This window comes from Bos javanicus, chromosome 19, assembly GCF_032452875.1.
Source record: "Bos javanicus breed banteng chromosome 19, ARS-OSU_banteng_1.0, whole genome shotgun sequence".
Taxonomy (NCBI): domain Eukaryota; kingdom Metazoa; phylum Chordata; class Mammalia; order Artiodactyla; family Bovidae; genus Bos; species Bos javanicus.
Window position 1 is genome coordinate 24655770 of NC_083886.1, and position 24277 is coordinate 24680046.

The 24277-nt window shown below is 57.0% G+C and overlaps 1 protein-coding gene across 4 annotated transcripts; it reads right to left on the reverse strand.

Moving 5' to 3' along the window:
- Nucleotides 1-815: 815 nt before the first annotated feature.
- MNT (MAX network transcriptional repressor) lies at nt 816-17274 on the reverse strand. Of its 4 annotated transcripts, XM_061390665.1 has the most exons (7): nt 15030-16744; nt 14560-14924; nt 10564-11143; nt 9981-10022; nt 9721-9832; nt 4512-4704; nt 816-4378 (listed from the first exon to the last, which is right to left on the reverse strand). In XM_061390665.1, the coding sequence occupies exons 2-7, from the start codon at nt 14588-14590 to the stop codon at nt 3621-3623; spliced, it is 1716 nt and encodes a 571-aa protein (XP_061246649.1). In that variant the 5' UTR covers nt 14591-14924; nt 15030-16744; the 3' UTR covers nt 816-3620. The 4 variants fall into 4 exon arrangements, with proteins under 4 accessions (XP_061246649.1, XP_061246647.1, XP_061246651.1 ...); XM_061390663.1 differs by lacking the exons at nt 14560-14924; nt 15030-16744 and adding an exon at nt 16751-17273; XM_061390667.1 differs by lacking the exon at nt 14560-14924 and having other exon boundaries at nt 15428-16744.
- Nucleotides 17275-24277: the final 7003 nt, after the last annotated feature.

A 24277-nucleotide genomic window follows, 5' to 3' on the forward strand; every position in this document is an offset into this window, starting at 1 on the left:
CAGCTGACTGCTCCCTGACCTTACTCTCCCTTACCTCCCCACCTGCCAGCCGGCCAAATGGCTGACTTCTTTCTACACTGGGGAGAAAAGATGTTATAGGGTCAAAGGTCTTCAAGGCCCAGCTTAGAACATGGATCTTTGACCCCGACCTACTTCCTCTTCTTGTTCCTTACCCTGTAAGGACAGCCTTATAGATTGCACACACACTGCCTCCCCCAAGACCTGTTCTAACTACAACCCCAAGAGTGCAGCCCCCTCTCAGGAAGCATCAGGCCCTCCTGTGCACAGACCCTCCAGCTTTTGTGCTGGAACTTTCTGGAGCGTGGGATTCCCCAGCTCCGGGACAGGGCCAGGCCCAGGGGCAGGGTGGCACGTGCTTGGGGACAGCTCTGCACCAGCTGACATAGGACTGCCGCTCCAGACAGGCCCTGGCTGGTCACGTGACCTTAACAAGGCACTCAGCCACCCTCAAACCTGTTTTCTTATCTGCTAGCTGTTGGTCTGTTTACTTCACCGAGCTGTTAAGAGATGAAACAAGATAGTGTTTGTGAAAAATGGTTTGAGGAAGTATAAAGTACTGCACAAGTATGAGGGAGACCAGCGCTGCAGGTCTCAGAGCCCGTTGGGGATGGAGCCTCAGGGATTAGAACGGGAAGGTCCCTTGTCTTTGCAAAACCCACCAGCCTGGAATCTACCAGACCCCAACCCCTCTACAGGAAAAAGATGCCGCCGCTTCTTGCTGGGGCTCTTTCCCTCAAGGTCTCTGCCTCCTTTTGCAACAGAACGACCCAGATGCTGCAGGTGGCAGCTCCGTCTCGGGTTTCAGTGCAGGTTTATTTCAATTTTATATTTTATTCCAGGCAAGTGCTTATTACATGGATAGTATTCATGTCTCAATACCTAATGTCTTGGAGCATGAACAGCCACTAGAATACAGTTCCATAGTAAAAATACAATATGTACAAAATTAGGGTTTTTGTAGTTTTTTGTTTTGTTTTTTTTTTCCCACACAGCAGATGTATCCAAACACATAAAAATCTCTACAGTCTGGGGTCGCTACAATTTATATTTCAGGAAACGGAGACACAGTGACCGAGTCCTCACTGTAAACAAGGGCCACCTCTTCGTGGGGGTGGGGGGTGGGGGTGGGACTCTGGGGTGGGGAGAAGAAGCTGTTCCTGGAGAGGGCAGGGGTTATGGTGACCCCCTAATTCCCCTCCAGGAATTCCCTGCCCTTCTTTGGCCCCCCTAGGAACCAACCTCCCGCTCTCCCCGAGGTAAAGACTCCCAGCCAGTGAGCCACTCTGAACATCAAAAAGTAAAACACGCATGAGAGGTAAGATGTGTGTGTGTGTGTGTGTGTGTGTGCACGCGCGTGCACACACGTGCGTCCCCCAGGCTGGAAGGGCTAGGGAGGGGAGGGGCAGGCAGTCCCATGGGGTGAGGACAGATGTGGTCCCCACAGCGCTCAGAGGGGAGAGGCCCAAGGAAGGGCTGGGTGGCGGCTGCCCTCTCGGGCACACAGCATCACAGCGTTCACGAACAACGACAAAAACAACAGCAACAACACCCATCGTCACCAATCTGGACATAGTCATTCGGCACTAGATTCTGAGGCCCCCCACTGCGGCGGTGGGGGCGGGGAGGGACGGGGCGGCGGGCGGATGAGGTATCTGTGCATGCCCGAGGGGCGACTGGCTAACAGAACAGTTTCAAGGTGAGCAGGCCTGAGAGGAGGGCAGCTTGCCAGTGCTTCTGTTCCTGGGGGCCAGGCCTGCCCTTCTCTCTCTGCTCTTTCCAATGTCATCACACCAGGAAGAGTAAAACCAGCTCCCCCCCAAACAGGGTGATAGTGGCGGCGGCTGCAGGTGCAGAAAGGCAGCAAGCTTGTGAGGCGGGAGCTGCATTTGGGTGGGGGGCGGGGAACAGCGTCACCTCCTAGAAACCTCTGAAGTATCCCTAAGTCTCCCCACCCCGGGAGACAAGAAACAGTCTCCAGGGAGGTTTTCAGGACCAGAAACTGAAAGGGAGTTCCGAGGTGGCTCAATCTACTCAAGACCTCTGTCGGCCTCCTCTGTGAACCATGGAACCACCCCCCTGCCCCACCCCAACCTATCATTGCAAACTTCACACCCAGGATCACTGGCTCCCCCACCTCCACACACTCTGAAAGGCCACTGGTGAGTGTGTCCAGGTGGGGAGCCGAGTGTGCACGTGTGTAACTGAGTGTGTCTGACACAAGGCCACTTGAAATAAATACCCACATAAAAAGAGCAGCCAAAGCAGTCTGCTGAGGCGAAGGCATGGAGAGCAGTGGCCCTCGCACACAGGCCCCCTCGCTCCTCCCCACCCCAAGCTCAGCCCTGCCCGCAGCCCTATCAGGAAGGCGGTGGCACACAGCAGCGCCCCCTGGGGGAGGGCACATGCAGAACAGCCCGCTGGAGACAGCAGGGGTTCAAAGCAAAGAAAGATGAGCCCAGGGAAGGGGAAGCTGGGGCAGAAGCAACAGTTCTCCGTGGCCTGGCCATGCTCCCTCCCCACAGGTCCCCAGGGCCAAGCCCCTGGACTGTAACCTCCTGATTACCTCACCCACATGGCGCCAGGGTCCTGCAACCCAGACCAGACGCTGGTCCCGTCTCCCAGGCAGCAGGAGGCGTCCAGGCGCACTCATCCCTCCAGGGAGTGCAGAGCACGGAGCAGAGCCCAGGCCTCCTCTCTATCTTCTGGAAGCCAAAGTCAAGTCCAGGGATGGGGACAGGGTCCAGCACACCCTCCTCTCAGGCCAGACCCAGCTGGAGGTCAGCAGGGTGGCTGGGGGAGATAGTCAAGCCCCTCCTCCCTCCCCTCCATCTGCCCTCCTGAAGTCAAGAGCCCAGTGGTAGGGCAGTTGCGGGGGCTTGGAAGCTTGGCAAGGGCTTGGGTTTGGTTTACTACTGGTAGAGAACTCTCTTAACTAGCTTGTTATGATCAATCACAATGACTGCAACCAGCCTGTGAGAGCCCCAGGCCGGGGCACTCACCTGTCTGGAGGGACGCCACACAAGCCACCTCCTAGGACTTGTCCCCTGTAGTCAGAGAACGCCCCCCTCCCCAGTCCCCTTGGATATCAGGGCCAACTCGCTTGAGTCCTGCTTCCCCACGTCCCCCTCCAGAACCCTGGAAGGAGAAGGCTGAGGCTCGGGAGGGGAGGGCCCGGGTGCCCAGCCATCTCACCAGACAGAGCGATAGCAGCAGCAGCAGCACAGGAAGGTGGGCAGGGCGGGGGAGGCGGAAGAACACGACGTCCACATCGCACTGGTGTCAGGGGATGGGTGGGGGACGGGAATGGGAACGGCCCTGGAGCGGGCACCAGGCCAGACAGGTGGCACGTGGGCCAGAGCGTCTCTCATCACTGTCAAGTCCTAGTGCAGCGGGGTGACCCCCTGCCCTGTGCCCAGCTCCTTGAGCCCCCTCCCTCCCCTGGCTCAGAGTCTCTGCACCCCCTTCCCCTAGGAGGCCTGGGGGTGGGTATGGGTAGGGCGGGCCTGGACCTGGCTGGAATGTGTGGAGCTGGTGGGTGGGAGAGTGGGGGACAGGTCTCCCTCCCTGCCCCCGCTGGGGGCCTCTGAGTGGCCTCATCCTCAAGCCAGCTTGAGTGTGCTGACCGGGAAGGAGGGCATGGTGACCATGGTCACAGGGTTAAGCACTGTCTGGCCCACCAACTGGGGGTGGTGCACCACCTGAGCCCCCACAGCTGGCTTTGCCATGACCGTGGCTGGGGGCCCCAGCCCGGCTGTGCCATTCACTTGCTGGTGTGAGAGGGTGTGGGCGATGTGACTCACGGCCACTGGCTGGCTCACTGCCACGGGCTGCGGGTACAGGGGCAGCTGGGAGCCAAGGTGGGCCACGTGGTTGAGGGTGGCAGGGTGCACCGTGATGTGGCTGATGGGGGGCGTGGCCGGTGCCAGCTGCACGGCAGGGCTGGGGGCCGAGGGAGCGATGTGGGCGATGTGCTTGCCCCCCGGCCCCTGGAGAACGTGGTTCACAGTCTGGATGACTGAGGCGTGGGTGGTGGCAGTGTGGGCGATGACTGTGGAGCCGCCCCCGGCCGCGGCCACGAGATGGGCCGGGGCGGGCACCAGCGTTTGGGCCGGGGCCGCTGGTGGGGGCGGAGGGACCGGCAGAGGTGTCTTCTGCTGTGGCGGGGGCTGCTGCCCAGGGAGGTGGGCAGGAGACAGGGCCACAGGCTGGGCGTGCGGGTGTGGGTGTGGAGGCAGAGGCGCGGGGGCCGTGCTGGGCGGTGGCTTCGGCAGCTCCGGGTGGGGGCGATGGCTCAGCTTATGTGGGCCCAGGCCAGCCTGGTCCTCCTCCATGTCCTCGTCTATGTTGTCCTCACCCTCTGTGGAGGGACACGCGGGGAGGGACCGGTCAGGAGGGCTGGGGAATGAGAGCCTGGAGAAGCAGATGCCCCCGGGGCTCTGGGGATGTCACAGGGCCAAGGGTGGGGGCAACGTGGGGTGGGCGGGGCTCACCAGAAGCGGTGGAGGTGGAGGCCTGGTCGTCCTCGGGCTGGCCCGTCTGCCGGAGCACGCGGTCGATCTCCAGCACGTCCATCCACTGGCTCAGCTCGTGCTTGAGCTCCGCCAGCCGCTGCTGCGTGGCAATCTTCTCCCGCGCCAGCCGCTCCATCTCATGCTCATATTCTTTCTCTTTCCTCTTCAGGGACTGGAGAACAGGGCAAGTAACAACAGGGCACCCTGAGCAGGAGCCACAGAGCCCATGGTGCCACCAACATCTCCTTCACCCACCCTCACCTGCGCATCGGGGGCCCAGGCTGCCAGGGAGCTGCGGGAAACCACACCTGCCTCTCGGTCCATGGCTCCACCTAAGGAGGCCCAGCATCTGGGGACAGGCTGTGAGCTCACAAGCAGGTGCAGATTCAGGCCAGTCCCTCCCCTACCCCTACATGATTCTGTCCTGAGGGGCTCTGTTGCCTCTTGCCCCATCCACCCTCCTGGGAGTATCTCCTTCCATTCTGCTGAGAAGGGCAGAAAGGGTAGGAGACTTCTCAGGCAGTGCCCAAGGCCTGCTCCGCCATTCACACCATCCTGCCGCTATGGATGCGGATACCACGAGCTACCCTCCATGGAACCCGTTCCTCAAGGATCCCCAGACGATCCTGCCCTTTGTCCCTTCATTATTCACTCGTCTCCTTAACTTCAACGCTCTTGCAGGACGGCCAGCAGATTCTGAGACCTCTACCTCACCTCCTTGACCACCTCCATCTCCTCCTGAACAGCTGCTGACTTGCGCATATCCTCCCCACGGTGCCCACCTGCACCGCCTCGCACGCCGCTCTATTCCCACACTCCCCAGGCCCCGGGATGTGGCCTTCCTTCCCCTCCTGGACCTGAGCAGCCTCAGCCACTGAGAAACAGCTCTTAGGAGGACAGCACCTCGGCCTCCATCTGAGCCGCCCTGGAGAAGCCCCTCCCCGCTTGACGCTGAGGCCATCCCGTCACTCAGAACACTGGAGGGCGCTCCTTGTCTGCCACCCGATCTCCCCTTCCACGCCTCCAGGGCCACGGGCCATCTCTCCTCTCGGGGCTGACCCTCCCGGGGCACACTCCCCCATGAGAAGGGTCTCCGGTTTCCCTTCGTCCGATGCTTGTTAGCAGCTCTGGAAGGCCAGCTCCTATTCTGTTCCTCAACTCCCTTCTGCACCGTCTTTCCTTGTTTTCTGTGACCTCCTGTCTGAAACTTTATTAAACTAACACATCTTAAATCCCGCAGGCCTCCCCGTGGCCAGCTTTTCCTTGGCCCAGGCATGTCATGACCGCAGGGTTCAACAGACGATGTGGACAATCCTGACCTCCCGAGCTTCTAGTCGCCGAGGCTTGCCAGTCCTGGCCAGGTGTAGGCCCCCATGTGTCTCCCTCCTTACCCCTTCAGGTCTCGTCCGCTGGAGCTCCTCCACAGCCCAGCCCCCTCTCACGTCCTCCGGGTACACCAGCCTGCTCTCAGGCTCGCTCGTCTTAGGAGTGGCACCCCACACCGCACCGCTCCCCCTAACCCCAAGCGTTCAATGAGACTGTCAGCCTTAATGAGACTGACACTGGCTCACATGACCCCCTAAGTACTTCCAGTTTTGTTTTTCCATCTCAACACACGCTCTCCCAGTCCAACCCTGTGAGAGGAGTACACACTGTTCTATGGTTAGCTTACATCCCGACACTGCGGGTGGCCAGGACACAGCCATGTGACCTCTTGGCCAAGCACCTGTGAGGACCGGAGGGTGCTAGTCCCCACATCTACCCTGTCTATCCCCATCATCACAGGAGAATCAGTCTCTCATGAGACTTGAGCTTCCCCTGACTCCATTTCCTTTGGGCAGTCTTGCAACAGCCTTTCCCAACTGTTCACCTGAACTCCTGGGCACGCAGGTCTTCAGCTCCACACATGGACTAGGCCCAGCTTCCCCACGCTCCCTCCCGAGCCCCATGTTCCTTGCATTCCTGACCTCACTGGTCAGAGACGCCTCAAGCCATTAGTGCCTGTGACACGTAACCCAGACACGGCCATACTGTGCACTGTCCTGAAAGCCGGCAGCTTTACACTTTTTACACTTTTTGCCAGTCCCAGGCCACAATCAGCCCCCTCTATCACCCTGGCTTCGAGATTAACCTGCCTCCCCCACCAACATTTCTGCCAGAAAGCTCCCCCATTGCCCCACTCCCCCCACGCACACCCGGCTTCTCCCTGAGAGGCCAGTGGTAGACAGGCCATCGGAAGGGGCCACGGTGATCACGAGGTGTGGGGTGAGTCAGCTCTCAGGCCTGTCCTGAACTCTATGCACTAGCGGGGCCGGCTGACTGCCAGCTCAGAGACAATTAATCAGGAGCCAAAACCCCCACTCCTCACCTAGTCCAGGTCTCCACAGGTATAGACATCCCTGGAAAGTTTTCCCAAGGTCTAACTTTTGTCCCTATTGTTTCATTTTAAGCCCATTTCCTTTCTAAGAAGACTGGATGTGTTGTTTGGTACCTGCCTACCCCACTTCCTGTTTCTGTCCACTTCTCTGAGAACTTTCTTCAAATCCTTTACCTCCAAGGCACTGTGGCTCTGGCTGGGGGCTACAGCCTTCCCAAAGCTTCCTCCCTCAGCACACAACAAAAGTCCTCAGTCTCCACCCTCTCTGTGGTCTCTCTGGTACCCACTTCCAACTCCCATCTCAGCATAGCAACCCTCCTGACCACGTTCAACTTCCAAAATGCATCTTCCTCCCTCCTACTGGAAAAACTCTGGCCTGTGCTGGGCTCTCTGCCCGGCACTTGTCTTGGTCACCCTGGCCTTCAGGTCCCAGCTTAAAGGCCCTTTCCTCAGTAGCAACTTCCCCAACTCCCCCGAACACATGCTGTGACCCCTGTCCTGACTATGCCCTTGGAGCAGATTCCTCTGCTTGGTTATTTTATAATCTGCAGCAAGACCAAACCTAAAGACAGAGTTCTGCACTTTTTCCCTTGCTCCCCACTTATTATCGGCCCAATCAGACACAGGGCTGTCCAAAAAAACCTGAATGAGTGAACGAATAAATGAAGTTGGAGATTTATGGAGAACCTTGTTAAGTTTCCCAGCATTTCTGCTTCTGTTGCCAGCCCCAGGACAAGTATCTTTTACGGACAGCTAGGGGCCACCTTGCTTCCCACTCAGGCCAGGCCCGTATCCCAAATCTGCTGGTTTTACTGAGTCTTTTATTTCTGATGTACTTTCAAATCCACCGTCTTGCAATCAAGGCTTTCTGCCCTAAGTACTTCTATACAGGGAGGAACGCACCGTTCCATCCTTCTTCCTTCTCAACAATTGCTGCTGCTGCTGCTAAGTCGCTTCAGTCGTGTCCAACTCTGTGCGACCCCACAGACGCAGCCTACCAAGCTCCTCTGTCCATGGGATTTGCCAGGCAACAGTACTGGAGTGGGATGCCATCGCCTTCTCCCAACAATTGCTATTAAGTTACTATTTACAAATGACCAATTCTCACGTCCTTACCACAAAGATATTATTACTTTTTCCCACTTTAGCATCATCGCAGTACAAGAGGAAACCGATATTCACAGAAAATGTCGCAGAATTTAGACACGAATTTGCTCCCAGGCTACATGATTTCCTGTAGCTGAAGGAGTAGCAACTTAAGTCTCCAGCCCGAGTTCTGCAGAAACATCCCAGAAAACACCCTCCCGGAGACCCTCTGAAACTCGACGCTGGGCCCCCTCTCCACTTCCCCCCCCCTTCCCCCCCCCCCCCCCCCGCTTCCCCCCCCTTCCCCCCCCCCCCCCCCCCTTCCCCCCCCCCCCCCCCCCCGGCCACCAACGAGGCCCCGCCCCTCCCGGAGCACGAGCGCACCCACGCGGACTGGCTTTGCTGCGTCACTCCCCGCTGGCCGCACCCTCCCTCCGAGAGCGCAGGAGTCCCGCCCCCTGCCCAGCCCCGCCAATCCGCGGACCCGGACCCGCCCCTCCCGTGCCGGGAAGCGGCCTGGAGTCCCGCCAGCCCCTCCCCCTTGCCCGGAGGGCGGGCGGAAGGGCGTGCGTTCGCGGGAGGCCGAGAGGGAGCTGCCGGCTGGGAGTAGTCCCGAGGCTGCGCCTCCGCCCGCCTCCTTCGACAAGTCAGGCTCCGGTTACCTCAGGGCTGTGACCCCGCAGTCGAGGCCGGGGGAGGGCTGGCCCACCGGAGCCGTGACGCTGCCCATCCCCTCAGCTTCCCTAGGGAGCCGACTGGGAGACCCCGAAGCTGCCCCCGCAGTCCGGGAGGCCTAAATCCCTCCCACTCCTCAACGGCTACCTCCCGGCTCCGCGGCAGCCGAGCGTGGCCGCCTGCCCCACCCCCACAGCCTCCTTCCCGGCACACGGAACCCTCGGCGGGTTTCCAGGGAAACCAAACTCGGGCCGTCATGGCAACGGTCTTATCTGTCGGGCACCCCCCTTCCCCGTACAGCCCAGAGGAGCCAGTGCCCAAAGGCAGGGGCCACACGGCAAGGAGGGCGCCTTGAAAAAGGGCTTCTTTTAAATCCTGGGGGAGGCAGAACGTAAGGTTTTAGGTTCGGTGACCCCCAGGGCTACTCGTCATCCAGAGTGCTGCATTTCCCCTTCCCCAAGGTTTAATCCTCAAAGTCGGGAGATGGCATCTACGTGTGCTCACTGCAAGGATCTTGATCCTTTTGAGCTAAAAGTCCGGGGCGCGCGGTGGGGTGGGGCGTATTTCATGGGTTCCACTGTGGTAAGCGAGCCACGCCCAGCACCCCCCCACCCCCCAAGATAGAGTCTGGGGCCGAATCCGGTTCCCGCCCAGCACTGCGGGGGCGATGGAGGCACCGGTTGCCCTACGTCCTTCCCATTCGCCGGGCAGTAGCGCGCGGCAGGCGGTAAGGCGGGGCAGATTCCGGGCTGACACCGAGTCGCGGGGGCCGTGCAGATGGCAGGGCTCCGTAAGGCCGCCCGGCGGGGGAGGGGAGCCGAGCGCCAGCGCCGCGCTCCCCCGCGCACGCGCGCCGGTCACGCCGCCTCCACCCGGGTGGGGAGCCCCACTGACGTCAGCTGGGCCATGTGCTCGGCGCCCGCGTGGAGGCGGGCGGGGCCGCATGGGGGGGGAGGCGGGGCGTGCGGGGAGGCGGGGCGTGCAGGCAGCCTGCGCGGCGGCGGTCTCCCGCCCTTCTCTGGGCCTTGCTTCTCCCCCCAGCCCGCATACCTGAATATACCGCAGCGCCGTCCGCAACACGCTCAGATTCGATGTCTTCTTGTCGTCCACGTTGGGGATGTTGCGCTTCAGGGTCTCAAAGCATTCCTTGAGATGGGCCCTCCTGGGGAAAGGGAGCAGGGCCGGTCAGCCAGCGTCAGGGGCGGGAGGGAAGGTCCAAGGAGAGCTTGGGGACCAAGGATGGGACCTTCCGGGTAGCTGGCGGGGGCGGGCTCAGAGTCACAAGCTCACACACACACACACACACACACCTGTTCTTCTCCAGCTTGTTGTGGACTTCTCTGGTTCCGATTCTGAAATCCAGACAGACAGGGAGCTCAGGGAGGAGGGCCCAATTAGGTGGCCTTCCCACCCCCTGCCCCCACCCTCCCCAAATGCCACAGGCTTTTTGTCCCTGACATTCTCTCCCTAGGGAAGCAGCGATGAAAACTGTTGGCCCTGTGTCCTGGTGCATACAACCTCTGGAGGGCACGGGTAGGCTCATAATTCACAACCCCTTCATATTCCACCCAACCCGTGCACCTGTGAAGGGCTCCTGGGATTGGGAGAAATAGCCAGTGGACCCTAGCCCTCACCCAGGAAGTCCAAAGGCCTGGTGATTCCATCAGACCCAACCTTGGAAGGGGTCAGAGAAGCCTAAGAACAACAGAGGGCAATGACCATTCCCCACTCCCCAGGGTGGGGATGGTCCCAGCACAGTGAGAACATATCCAGATATAGGAGGGTGCAGCTCTGACAGGCTAGCTGGGAGGGCACTTTCTCTTGCACACACAGCCCCAGCTGTGGGCAGTTCTCTCCATCCCACCAGCCCCGACTCTGCCACACCTCACTCACCCCCCAGGCCTCTTCTTCTGTTCGCTGGATTTGACTTCTTCAGCAGGTGCCAGCTTCAGGGTTCCAAGCGTGGATGGAGGTGGCTGTGGGGGAGCCAGCTGGGGCTGGACTCCAGGGTGTGGCGCAATAGTCAGGATGGGGGTGGGCAGGGGCTGCAAGGGCTTGGGGCTGCCAGTGGGCGGAACAGTGGCTTTGGAGTCCGGCAGTAGAGGAGCAGGAGTGGGCACCTGCGGCCTGGTGGGAAGGGGGGCAGGCTCCTTAATGCTGAGTCCAGGGGTGCTGACCAGGGCTGGCTGGCGAGGCGCCAGGGGCAGAGGCTGGGCCGTGGGGGGTAGTGGCGGGGGTGGGGGCAGAGGCTGAGGGGAGTTGGTCACTACTGGAATAGGAATGACAGTCAGTGGGGTTGGGGTGGCCAGTGGTGGCGGGGGTGCTGGCGGAGGGGCTGGCGGTGACAGAGGCAAAGGCGGTGCCTCAGTGCGGGGCTCCTCCACCGGCATGGTGTGGGCCAGCCGGGCCAGGCTGTTGGCCTTCTTCTGCTCTTGCTCCCGCTCCCGCTCCAGGCGAAGCCTTTCCTGTTCCTCTGCACAGAGAGAACACAGTGGTCTCTCAGCAGGGCCTGCTGTCCTGGGCACCCCAGCTCCCCTTGTCCTCCCAACTGTAACCCATCCTGACCCCATGCCAGGGACCACCCAGTGACAGCACAAATACATACACTCATCCACACCCAGCCAGGCACAGGGCACAGCAGTGAACAAATAAAATAGACTCCTGATCCTTGCTGTTGAGGAGCTCATAGACCAGGGGAGGAGGGGCATAGGACAAATCACAGGATTAACAACCCAGGTTGTGGGAAGAGAGGGGCTATGGAAGGACAGAGCAGAAGCTGTCAGTGAGCGTGCGGGAGGAGGCCTGGCACACTGCAGGTTGAAGTGTTAAGCAGGTGATGGGCAGGGGCAACAAGGCTGAGGAGAGGGAGTGGTAGATGAGGTTGGGAGAGGCCAGTCCACAAGTGATCTCACAGGAGAAGAGAAAGTGCAAGTCACTCAGTCGTGTCTGACTCTTTGCAACTCTATGGACTATACAGTCCACGGAATTCTCCAGGCCAGAATACTGGAGTAGGTAGCCTTTGCCTTCTCCAAGGTATCTTCCCAACCCAGGGATTGAACCCAGGTCTCCTGCACTGCAGGCAGATTCTTTACCAGCTGAGCCATGAGGGAAGCCCAAGAATACTGGTGTGGGTGGCCTATCCCTTCTCCAGCGGATATTCCTGACCCAGGAATCGAACCGGGGTCTCCTCCATTGCAGGTGGATTCTTTACCAACTGAGCTATCAAGGAAGCCCCACAGGAGAAGAGAAGAGGCAGTCAAATCCTAGATTCTGGGGAGCTACCTTCTAGAGGGCAGGCATTACCTTCATTTCACAGATGAGACAAATTAGCTTTAAGAGGCAAAATGATTTGTTGAGGGTCATACTGCAAATAAACACACACACACCCCCTACACCCATGTGTCTCACAAGAGCCCCACACTGCAAGCAGGGAGGGGACATCGCCTTCAGCCCACACATGAGACAACAAGGCCTGGGACTCAGGACTGCCAGGCTAGGTCCCAAAGCCTGTTTCCTCAATCGCGGTTTATACCCCAAATGCTCCTGGTCTTTCTCTGCCCTTGGTTGTGCTGGAACTTATTCCACCACCACCAGCAGGAGACTAGAAAGGGAAGAGGCAAGCAGAAAGGAAAGCAGGGCTTTTTAACAGGGGTTGAACAAGGCAAAGAGTTCCAACAACCTTGCACGCCTCAGTTCAGCATCTCTACTGAAAGCCCCACCAGAAGGGGAGGCCTGCTCAGCGGTGGGCGGAGAACAGGGCCAAGGGAGAAGCCCCTCCTGATTGAGACGCCCCTCTCCATCCCCACCCTGCCCCATCCCCTCCCAGGCCCCACCATTCCAGTTCCCTGGCTATAGGCTGGGGCCAGGGAGCAGGCCAGCCCTCCCCTCCTGCCCGATTCACCACACTGCTGACTAACAGAGCTGACAGCACAAAGCGGACACGCCCCAAACACACCACCACCCACAAGGGGTGGGGCTGGGGGGGCAAGGCTGGCCAAGTGCCCCTGTAGGAGAGGATAGCATCACCCTCTCCACAGGTCTTTGGGCCAGGGACCCCAGAAAACATGCAGCCTCGGGGCCCTTTGGCCAATCAACCACTGGTGTGTGTGCCAGGCCTGCTCAGAGCCCCTCCTCCTGCCGAGAAGAAGAGGTGCAGGAGGAAGTAGGGGGAAGTGTTCTGAGAGGGGAAGCGCTCAGTGGTTTCCCAGCAGCCAGCATTCAAGGGCTGGAGTCAGCAAGCACAGCCTCTTCCGTGTCTCCCCCGGCCCCTCAGGAAGGGAAGCTGCCCGGCCTGCTGCTTTACAGCCACCAGCACTGGCTTCCTTTGCGGCCCTGGAGAAAACCCACCCTCTGCGCTCCCCTTTCCACACTGGGAAAGAAACCTGCTGAGTTCAGTCAAGGAGACCTTCTCAGGCCCAGCCCAGGACACCCCGAGTGCACTCCGCACCTCCCCAGACCCCAACCCCAAGACAAGGTCCCGGAGCTCGAAGCCCAACACAGCCCTACCTCCATTCCTTTGAGCCAGGACCTGGGCTTTCACTGGCCTCGGGGCAAGTGTGCCCCTCTCCCACAAGCAGGGCGACAGACAGGGCCTCAGGCCCCAAGGTCAGGGGCTCTGGGGACCCAGAGTGGAGGCAAACCTCAGAGTCTCCGTACTTCCTTTCTTGTATTCCCCATGTATAAAGGCAACTCCAAAGCTCCACCAGAAGATGGCAACCTCCTTCTCATATATCCTCTCTCTTCGGGAGCCAGGCAGGTGCCAGGCTCACAGGTGCCAGGAAGGGCCCAGGTGAATGGCCAAGATCTATCACACCTGGATCAGCATGAAAAAGCTTAACTGACGCTGAAGAGGGTGGCAGTCCAGGCCAGATCCAGCCCACTAAAGCCTCCTGTCTCCTCCTGGCCGGTTCTGACCCATCCCTTGCCCAGTATGGTCCCTTCTCCTGTGCACTGGGAAGAGGGAAACAGAGCGTGCGGAGCAAATGAGTGTCAGCAATATGAGTTTAAGCTCCTAAATACTGCTGCACCCTCTTCTCACTCCCATACATGCACACACATACTCTGGCACCTTCCCCGGGCTCTGCCCAGAAGCTGCCCCCAGAGAACTGAGCACCACCCTTCTGGGTGACCCGGGGGCCAAGGCTACAGCCCCCAATGAAGAGTACAGGCTTTGTGCTTTCCCCGAAGCCACTGTGGCCCAGGACCTCAGCCGGCACACAGCTGGGGCCAGAGGAGACCGTATCAGGGGCCTCCCAATGTTCAGGGGGGTTCTCCCCTTCTACATGTAATAGGGACAGTGGTGCACAAGGCAGGCACAGGGTGGGACTAGCTCAGAAGAGGGTCTCATTTGAGTCAACTTCTCTGATTGATAGCAATGACCAGGCCTTCATGCTGGCCACCAGGATGGCCTCGCCCTCCCCTTTCCCCTCGTGTACCAACATGAAGGTGCACACACATCCTTGGACTCATCACGTGAACAGAGTGGCTGGTCTAGGTCAGAAAACAATCACTTGAGGCTTGAAGTTGAATGGGGGCCCAGACAAAAGGATCCCTGTTCAGGGCTGCCCATCAGGTACACACTCCCCAGAAAGCAGTTCTGGTCAGCAAGCTCCGCAGCAGCACCCCCACTTCTCTTCCATTTCTCACCACCCCGACTTAGAGAACAAAACCTCTAGTAGGAGCAAAAAATGAATTCTAGAGATTAGGCTGCTGCAGCCAAATCAAGCTATCTGTACATGAGTTTTGGGAGTAAATCTGGCTTTCCAGCATCCATCCATCCATCCCCTAAGACCTCCTGCTCCACAAACAAGAAGCCTTAACTGCCTGCCTCTAGTTCTCACCACCTGGGGGAGGGGCAGCGCGCTACAACTTCTTAGTGGAGAGCCATACCCAGGTTCCTTCCAAGTGTTGCAGACGTCATCCTTGTGATTCTTACTCTCAGCTCTGGACTGACTAATTTCAGAAAGGGTGGCAGACACTGACAGTGAGCGTTTACTCCCCTCCCTTACACGGCCAACCAGTCTGCGGGGTAAGTGAAGGTGAAGTGAGTGTTCCTTTGGTCAATCCTGCCGCCTCTAGCACAGTGGGCGGTACACAGTGGGGACACAATAGGGACTCCTGAACTGCATTGTGGATGGCGGTAGCAGGTGACTCAATCTCTCCAAATCTTGTGCACGCTCCTCCCCGAGCCGCGCTGGTCCCGCACGCAGGACAATCTCGGTCACCACCTGCACTGTCCACCGCCTGACCCTGATCTGGACCTCGAAGAAAGGGGGAGGGGCGCGTGAGCCGACGTCCTGACCCCTCAGTTCCGAAAACCCAAGCGTTCTCAGTCTAGCGTATCTCAAGTGACTCTTGACCTTGAGAGGCCGGACGAACCGACTCGGCCAGCCGGCAGACCCGCGGCTCCCCCGCCCGTGGCCTGCTGCTACTCCCCCCGCCCGCAGCGGCGGCGGTACACGCTGCAGGCGCGCGCGCGCACACAACACACACTACTACCTCCTGCATGACTCATCATTGAAGCAACAATAGGCAGAAAGGAAAGGAGGGCGAAGCACTCTCTCCACCACAATCCACCCGACCGGGGGCTGGGGGTAGGGCTGGAGGGGGCAGCAGTCCCCGGATACTGCACACACGCTGCCGATCCAGGGCTGCGACCCTCGCAGCAGTCCGGAAAACGGAGGTCTTCCCCTGGCCCCTATTTCTGCAGCACCCTGAAGCTGGGGCCACCAACAAGGGCGCGTGGAGATAAGGGCACCTGAAATCTCCGTCTCCCCGCTTCGAGAGAACACCAAAGTTTGCCCCTTCTTGCCCGGCTCATTTCACATCGCGGTCAGGGGTGCTGCCAGGGGGTCCTGGTGAGAACGTTCTGGGCGGGTGGGGTTAGTGGGAGCATGTGAGCTCTATATATCCCGTCGCTCGGCGATTCTGAGGGTTTCCCTCGCCCCAGGAGCAAAAACGGGAGGCCGGGGCGAGAACCGACAGGTGAGCTCGGCTCCTCCCACGTAGGGCAAAGGCTCTACCAGGCAGATGCCCAGCGGCCACAGCCAGGGCCCAACCCGGCGCAAGGCCCCTCGTCAGCCCCGCCCAGGCCCCGCCCCCAGCCGAGCACTAGGCTGCGGGGAGGGGCTGGGCCGCGCTGTCCCCAGCGGGAGTGTCCCCCGTGCACGTGGTCGGGGGCGGGGCCGGTCCACGTCACCACCCGGTGTAACCAACGGGCTTGGAACGCAGGCACACGCAACATTCCAGCCGAGAGCGGGTTTGGAACGCGTAGACACGCCACATTCCACACCGGCTAAAGTGGGGCGCAGTAAGGGGGGCCCGGGGTCTGCCCCCGGCGACCTGCTGGCCGTCTCGCAGATGTCCAGTGAGCCCGGCTCTCACCCAAGCCCATGTCGCGCGACCCAGCCCAGCTTTGGGAGGCGGGGTCAGGCGGGGCTGGCCAGGATCATAAGACACGCGATGTCATTTCATTCTGCAAAGGCCGCCTCCGCCCCAAGAGGCGCGTAGATCTGCCGGGAGCGCCCCCCGCACCCTCCCCACAGGGCCAGGGAAGCCGGGGAGCTGCTCCGCGTAGAGTAATTCCACCCCCCACTCCGTTACACACACGCCGACTCGTGTGCACTAGACACTCGCCCGTGTACACGTCCGTCCATCCGCTCTCATCGAGGTTCGCATCACACATACCCCCGTGCATACACGCACACTCGCGCTGGTCTACCACCCCCACGCAACACCATTCCTCACCCCACCCCCCCGGCTCGCACATCTTCATCCCTACCGAGGGCACAGCTGGCCCACAGCAAAAGAGACCCCCATGAAAGGTGCACAAGAGGTGGTAGGCAGTTGGGGTGGCGCCTACAGGAGCCGGGTCCCTCGCTGCATGTTAATGAATTCATTAATTAATTTCACTGCCCACAACACTCCTCCCCGGGCGGCGGCTCGCGCGCGGATCTTTGCACTGCTCGGCTTCGCGGGCCGCCCGGGAGCGGGTACCGCGCGCGGTTTCGCGTAGGCTCGGGGACCGGGGTCGCTCGCCTCCCTTTCCCTGGTGCCCCAGGGGCCCAGCCCGGCCGCTCACCACGTGCTCTCTGTTGTTGCTGTGCTTGCCATTCCAGGAAGCGGGCCGCCTCCAGTAGCGTCTCTATGCTCATCGCGCCGAGAGCTGCCGGGGGCGCGCCGGGGCCGAGACTGCGGCCCGCGAGCCGGGCACAGGTCAGGCTGGCGGGCAGGCAGGAGGGAGGGATCAGCTCCGGGGGGCGTCAGGACTGGGCGGCGCAGCGCACTCCGCAGGGAAGAACGGGGGAGCACAGGAAGAAAAATCAATGTCTCCCCAGATATTTGCAAAATGTAATTTGCAAATTTAAAAAAATCTGATGCAAAAAAAAAAAAGGCGGCACTGCCTCCCTCCTTCCCCTCCCTCTCTTCCTCCCTTCTGATGCCTCCCGCCCCGCGGCCCCCAGGAGTCCCGCCGACAAGAAAAGGCTTTGCAACAAGATGGCGAGGAGGCACAGACACACACAACAAGGGAAGGAGCCGCGCTGCCCCCGGCCGCCGCCCCCGCTACTACACCGGGGCCGCAGCCAAAGCCCGGACCGGAGCCCCCGCCCGTAGGGCCCCGGCGTCTCAAGAAGGGAGGGGCGGGGCCCGGGCGGCCTGGCCCCGCCCACTCGAGACCGCGCGCGCACACGTGGCCTGGGTGGGGGCGGGAGAAGCTCCAGCCGGGTTCGCGCCCTGCATTTCCGCTCTCCCGCCTCGCCCCGCCCCGATTGCAAGCCACAAGTTGAGCAACGGCTGCGTGTTAGGGTCATTCACAACGAAATTTGTCCTGCTGGAGGTAAAGAAGGGTGAAAAATTCAGGACTTAAGTTTAGCTCAAATAATATTCCAGGTCAGGGAAACCTAGGTTGGTAAAGACTGGCCTGACCCCTGGGTCTCCGCTTTCTACCTACACGTGACCTAATTCCTGCAACCATCCTGCTGTCGCAATTCCCCCGGGATCCGCCCCTGGGCGGAGCTGACGGCTGGAGGCTGCCAGAGAACCCGCGAAGGGAGCGGAGTGGAAATCCGATTCCGCGTTTTGTCTCCGTTCCTCCCCCCGCAGTGCGTTCGCATCCTATTAGGCGACGTCACCGGGCCGCGGGCCAATGGGCGGGCAGGACAACACGGCATGGAGCAGCTCCACATGGACACCCCGCGCCGCCAGCCCTGTGTTTAAAGGGCCAGTGTCTAGCAGGGTCACATTCGCGGGTGCGGATGGGGCCACTGTGTGGAGAGTGAGACGCTGAGAGGGAAATTCTACAGTTGTACCCTACCTGCTGTTTACTTTTCACCAACCTCCTTTTAAAACTGAGTCTCTTTCCTTCCTTCCCCTAGACTCTCGTCTTTGTCCACGCGCGTCTGATGCGGGTGGAGAGTCCGACTGTGTCTCCCCAGAGGCCGCCCTTTGCTCTGGGGCCGGGCTCAGGGCGGTTACGACTTAGGCGTCCACAGCCTAGACCAAGGGGGTGTGGCGCAAATCGGGAACAACAACGTGGAGGGCGGAAGCCCGGCCCTCGCATGGCTAGACTACTGAGGCCGCGGGGCGGGGCCAGTCCGCCAAGCCACAACCGCGCTCGCCGCTAGGGCGGGACCCGGGCTGGCACTCCCAACGGTGGCTTCTAGTATTAGAGTTTGGGGCCGCCTGGGGTTACAGTTAACAAATTAGACCTTTGAGGTCAGCCCAGGTGGCTCAATGGTAAAGAACCCACCTGCCAATGAAGGAGACCCGAGTTAAATCCCTGGGTGGGGAAAGATTCCCTGGAGAAGGGATTGGCAACCCTCTTCAGTATTCCTGTCTGGGAAATCCCATTGACTGAAGAGCCTGGTGGGCTACATTCCATTGGGTCACAAAAAGAGTCGGAGACGACTTAGCCATTAAACAACAAAATACCCCAATTCTCTGATTTTGCAGTTAAGGAAACTGAGGTCCAGAGATGAGAAAGTACTTGTCTAAGGCCACTCAGTAGTCCAGTTGCTCCTTGCCGGGTAGGAGGAGCATTTATCCCCAGACTGCACAGATAACTCTTCTAAAGACAGTTCTGGGTCAGGGCGCCCAGTTAGAAAACAGTGGTGGAGGAGTATCAAACTGCTCACATGGGAAAGGGGAGTCTGACCACTTAACACTGCTAGACACATATAAAGCTGGTACAGATGATGTTTGCTGGCTTCATGCCTTTCGTTTGAGGGCATAATGCATCCCAGGGAAAGAAAGCCTGCACAGACTGGAAATTGAGAACCTAGTGAACAGGAGGAAAGGGGTTGTTTGCCAGCACCAGTTTACAGAGGGCTCTTATCTTTCCACAGTTACTGCCCCAGCATCTGTAGCTGAGCAGAGAGAGGCCATTACACACGAGTGACTGGGTGACATTGGCTTTATTTATGTTGAAGTTGAAAAGCAACAGGGGATCAGGGCATTAAAGAACAATTTCTTCTTTGCAGGATGAATGCTTCTTTCCTGGGAAGGCTTTGATCAGTGCTGGTCCCAACATTGCTTCTTTTAAGGTTATCTGCCACCTAAGACTGTATGTATGTATGTATGTATGTATGCATGTGTGTGTGTGTGTGTGTGTGTGTGTGTGGCTTCAGTCACGTCTGACTCTGCGACCCCAAGGACTGTAGCCTGCTAGTCTCCTCTATCCATGATTCTCCAGGCAAGAATACTGGAGTGGTTGCCATACCCTCCAGGGGATCTTCCCGACCCAGGGATTGAACCCAAATCTCCAGTATTGCAGGCTGATTCTTCACCCACTGGGGGTATATGTATATGTATATATATATGTGTGTGTATAGGAGAAGACAATGGCAACCCACTCCAGTACTCTTGCTTGGAAAATCCTATGGACAGAGGGGCCTGGTAGGCTGCGGTCCATGGGGTCGCGAAGAGTCGGACACGACTGAGCGACTTCACTTTCACTTTCATGCATTGGAGAAGGAAATGGCAACCCACTCGTGTTCTTGCCTGGAAAATCCCAGGGACGGGGGAGCCTGGTGGGCTGCCGTCTATGGGGTCGCACAGAGTCAGACACGACTGAAGCGACTTAGCAGCAGCAGTATATATGTGTGTGTGTGTGTATATATATGTGTGTGTATATATATATATATATATAGGCTTCCCAGGTGGCTCAGTTCTGGCCTAGAGAATCCCATGGACAGAGAAGCCTGGCAGGCTACAGTCCAGAAGGGTGCAAAGTCGGACACGACCGAAGCGACTCAGCATGGACACACATGTATGTACACATGAACTAGTCTAATATATATCTAAGTGACTTGAGATAATGTTGTTCGCCAAGTTCTCATTTTGTTAGGGGCTAGCACTGTACCATTCTGCCCAGTGGCCCGGGATGCTCAGAGAGCTACCTCCAACTGCACCCTTCTGCCTTCTTCAAGTGGTCATGACATTTTTAGAGCCCTGAAGTCTCTTCTGGCGACTGAAGTCCAATTCTTCTGACTCATCAGGGACCCAGCTCTGTCACATCACAAAGGCAACCCTCTGAAAAGTAGTGTTCTGAAGACAGCTTTGCCTTCAGGGGTGGGGAAGCAGGAGGTAAAAGTGGGGTGAACAGAATTCAAATGCCAACCTCTCCCTTGTCCCCAATAACCCATCTGGTCCGGAGATTAGTGGAGATGCTCACTGTTTAAAACAAACAGCCTTCCTGGCTTCACATGATCATCTGTTTATTTGGGTCATGTGGGGACAGCAGCCAGGGGATGTTAGGCAAAAGCAAGGGTTTAGAAAGGAGGCTTTTCCTGGGCTTGTTGCTGCATGCAGGAGCCTGAAAACGGCCAGACAGGGTTTCTCATCAACCAAGGTTACTCTAGTTGGGGAATGGACAGTGGGGGTGAGAGATACCATTTAGGTAGTAAGGGGGAGGGTAAAAGGAGAGGAATGAATAGGGCTGCTTAATGTTTTAGCCCAACTTCCTGTTGCAAGAGGGTGGAACTCAGGTAGAAGCTGGCCATTGTTGTATTCATTCAGGGGAAAGTCTTTTTGATGTTTCAGCAGAAAGGTTAGCATGCTTTGGATGTAAGCCAAAGCCCAGCCATTTCCAAAAAGTTGTTCCTAAATGGCTTCCAGTGCTTAGTATCTTTGGGGCAGGAGGAAACCTGGCCCATCCGTCACTGTGTAATTCTCATGAGAGGATTTCTGTTTCCACTCTTCCTCCTGAAGTCTTTTGCACCCCAGTGCCCAGTTTGGCCCCCTTGATTTTTCTCTCTTGGCTATGCTGCTCAGCTTGCTGGATCTTAAGTTCCTCAACCAGGTATCAAACCTGGATCTGTGATAGTGAAAGCGCCAGCCCTTACCACTGGCGTGCCCTGCGTGCTAAGTCATTTCAGTTGTGTCTGACTCTGCAACCCCATGGACTGTGGCCCGCCGGGCTCCTCTGTCCATGGGATGGATTCTCCTGGCAAGAATACTGGAGTGGATTGCCATGTCCTCTTCCAGGAGATCTTTCTGACCCAGGTACTGAACCCGTGTCTCACGTCTCTTGCATTGGCAGTAGATTCTTTACCACTAGCACCACCTGGGAAGCCCCCTTACCACTGGACCACCAGGGAATTCCCAACCTCCTCAATTTTTTAGTATGTGGAGCTAGTGACATTCCTTAATGAGACAATCTCCCATCACCCCACCATTCATCCCAACAAAGCTCTACATATATACACAAATCTTAAGATATAGATTTGATATAGATATACACATACCTAAGAACTACAAAGATCAGTTCTCTGACCCTACAAAGCATAAAAGTAATAAGATAGGGGGAAAGGTGTGAAGCCAAAGTACAAATATACCAGGTCCCAAGTCGCACATGCCCTAACCCTTCAGGCCTGACTTCTCAAACTATGCACGTTGTCTTAGGAGAGCTTTTCACCTACTACAGTTAAAACAAGAGCAAAGGGAGAAAGTCAGCTGTGCAATGAAGAGGGAAAGACAGAAGACTAAATACACTAAGGGACACACTGCAAGATGTTCACAGATCCTGTGTGTCAAGCATAGAGCCCAGACACTGGGCTCTCCTTGTAGCCAAGGCCAGAGTGGGATAAAAGGTTGGAGTTGAACTCAATCCCACAGTGATACATGGAAAAAGTAAAGCTTTGCTCTTTCCCACCATGCTGGATGTAGCACAAGAAATCCTAGGACCATAAAAGCATCTGTGAGGGTACTGATCTACCCATTTTAGAAAGTTAGGTTCCCAGATAATCATATATTTCTAATAAGTGAATTAAGTGGATTTAAGGCTGGGTTAGCAAACTGAACCTGATGCCTGATGAGATCAGTCTGGATGATGATGAGCAGGATTCCAAATTACTTTCTTAGAGGTGTATCCTATAGGGCATGCATTCAATTGCAGTAAAGTGGGCTCCCCAGAGCTGGAAGTTTTCACCTGAGTCCTCATCTGCCTTCCTCTATTCCTGGCGAGCTGTCAAAGGACTTCTCCTAAACCTAAGAAACAGACAGTCAAGTTCAACCTTCCCGTCCACTGACTCCCTCTTCATTGGCTCACATGATGTTAGAGCTAGGAGAGTTATGATCACCTAAATCAATCTCCCAAGTGGTGTTTTATCCAAGGTCACAATGCTGCTTAGTATCAGCTGGGGTGAGGAGTGGCTTGGTTCTCCTCAATGTGGGACAGCCCAGCACAGGGATGAGGGTCCGAAAACCTCCCAGCAATAGCTGATGATGGGGAGCTGGCTGAAGACAGAATCACTGACTTTGCTTAGCAGGTGAGTGAGAAGGCAAGGAGAGAATTTAACTTAGGATCCAAGGGCTCAGATGACCTCCGGGACACTGTAACTGCCTCAGGCTGCTCTGAGGAATGAAGAGCTAGCCTGGGTTGACAGCCATTCCTCGCTGGCGCTGTCTGGCCTGAAAAGGTGACTGGGGGAAAGGGGCAGATTTTTATCCAGGCAGACGCCCTGGGTGTGGACACTGAGTAATAAGGAAAGAAATGCAGTTCAGAAGCAAATAGGGAGGAGCCACACACACTGAGCTTTTCTGAGAAACCAAAGTGGCTGGCAAGCAAGCTATGCAGCTAGAGAGATGGGGGCTGTGAATGACTAGGGAAGGAGGAAGCTGGTCAGGGTGGAAAGACAGATGGGAAAGGTCGAGGACTTTGGTTACTCCTTTGAAGCAAGAAAAAAAAAGGCGGCTTCATGAGAGTAAGTTAATTCAGGTCATGGGAGTGAGACTGGGCAAAGTTATTAGTAAAGACAGGCAGAGTTTTTGCCATGTGAGTCAAGAGCCAGCTGGACCCGAAGGCTCCTCCCAGGGCAGAGGGGCTGGAATGCAATCAGCGCCCCACACAAAGGACTCTCCATCTAGGTCCTAGCCAATCTCAGCTCACAGGTAAAAGCAAGGCTGCAGATCAAGTCTTTAAAACCCAAGGTATCAGTTGCCTGCACTAGTGACTGGTGCCCCTCAAGCCAGAAGAGGGTGTGAGGCCTGCAGCAGTGGCCTCTTACTGGCCGGACCACCCTGATCTAGGGTGCAGCTCCATGCCCACAATAGGATTTCTTACCAAGGGCCCAGGGCCCATCAGGAGAGTCTATATGGGGCAGTGCTGGGGACACCCTACACTCTCCAGGAGCCATGTTCCAGCCAGTGACTCCTCCCACTTCAAGGCTGGAGGCTGGGATAGGACAGACTCAACTTGTTCCCCAGCCCCCAGCCCTCGTGAGTCCGGGTTCCCATCAGACACCTCACAGGGCAGGCAGGGCTAGAGCTCACCAGCCATCTCTCAGAAGAGTTACTCTGTGGTAACTCTAAACTGTTCACTAAACACAATAAGTCCTTAAAACTTCCACCACACACCTACATAAACTCAAAGTGTTAAATGCAAAACAAAATGTCAAAGGAGCCAAAATAAAATACAGGCAAACGTTTTTTGGCTCCAAGGATGGTGAAAGAGATTATCTACCCATAAAGGCAAAGAGAATTGAAAGGAACAGTTTGACACAGTTGATTATATATATAAACTTTTCTAAAAGCTCCTTGACTGTAAAAACAAAACCACCATAAACAAAAGGAAAAGGTAAATGACAAAATGGAGGAAGATGCTGGCAAGCTGTGCCACTGGGATGTCAGCAACAAAATGAACACTTGGGTAGAGAAGAGAACACAGGACGTGACTTAAAATTCGTAAAACAAAAACTATAGGAACATAAATATATACACAAAGATGTTTGGCCTTGCAAATACCATAATAAAACTAAAACAATGAAAATATTCTTGCCAATCACTTGATAAAGGATTTTTAAAATCCACACACCAAATGTGTGGCAAAGACAAGAAATGGTAAAGGAGAACAGTGTTTTCAGTGAGCAAATTGGTAATATACGGAAAAGCCATTAAAAGCACATTATCTCTTCTGCTTCAGTAATTCTTACACAAATTTATCCTAAAGCAGGAAGAAAACACACAAACATTTCTGTACAAAGATATTCACTAAAGCATTATGTACAAAAGTGAAAACGAGAAAATCTCGATTTCCAATAAGGAACAACTGGTTTCATGAAGTGCCGCTCACAAAAACGCATGTGAAGAAAACAGGATATAAACCTGGTGC

Coding starts and splice junctions, on each gene's coding strand:
- MNT (XM_061390663.1), bottom strand. CDS start 16,823: ATGAGCATAGAGACGCTACTGGAGGCGGCCCGCTTCCTGGAATGGCAA. Junction 10,023..10,563: donor CAGAAGAAGAGGCCTGGGGG/GTGAGTGAGGTG, acceptor TCTGGATTTCAG/AATCGGAACCAGAGAAGTCC. Junction 9,833..9,980: donor AACAAGCTGGAGAAGAACAG/GTGTGTGTGTGT, acceptor CCCTTTCCCCAG/GAGGGCCCATCTCAAGGAAT.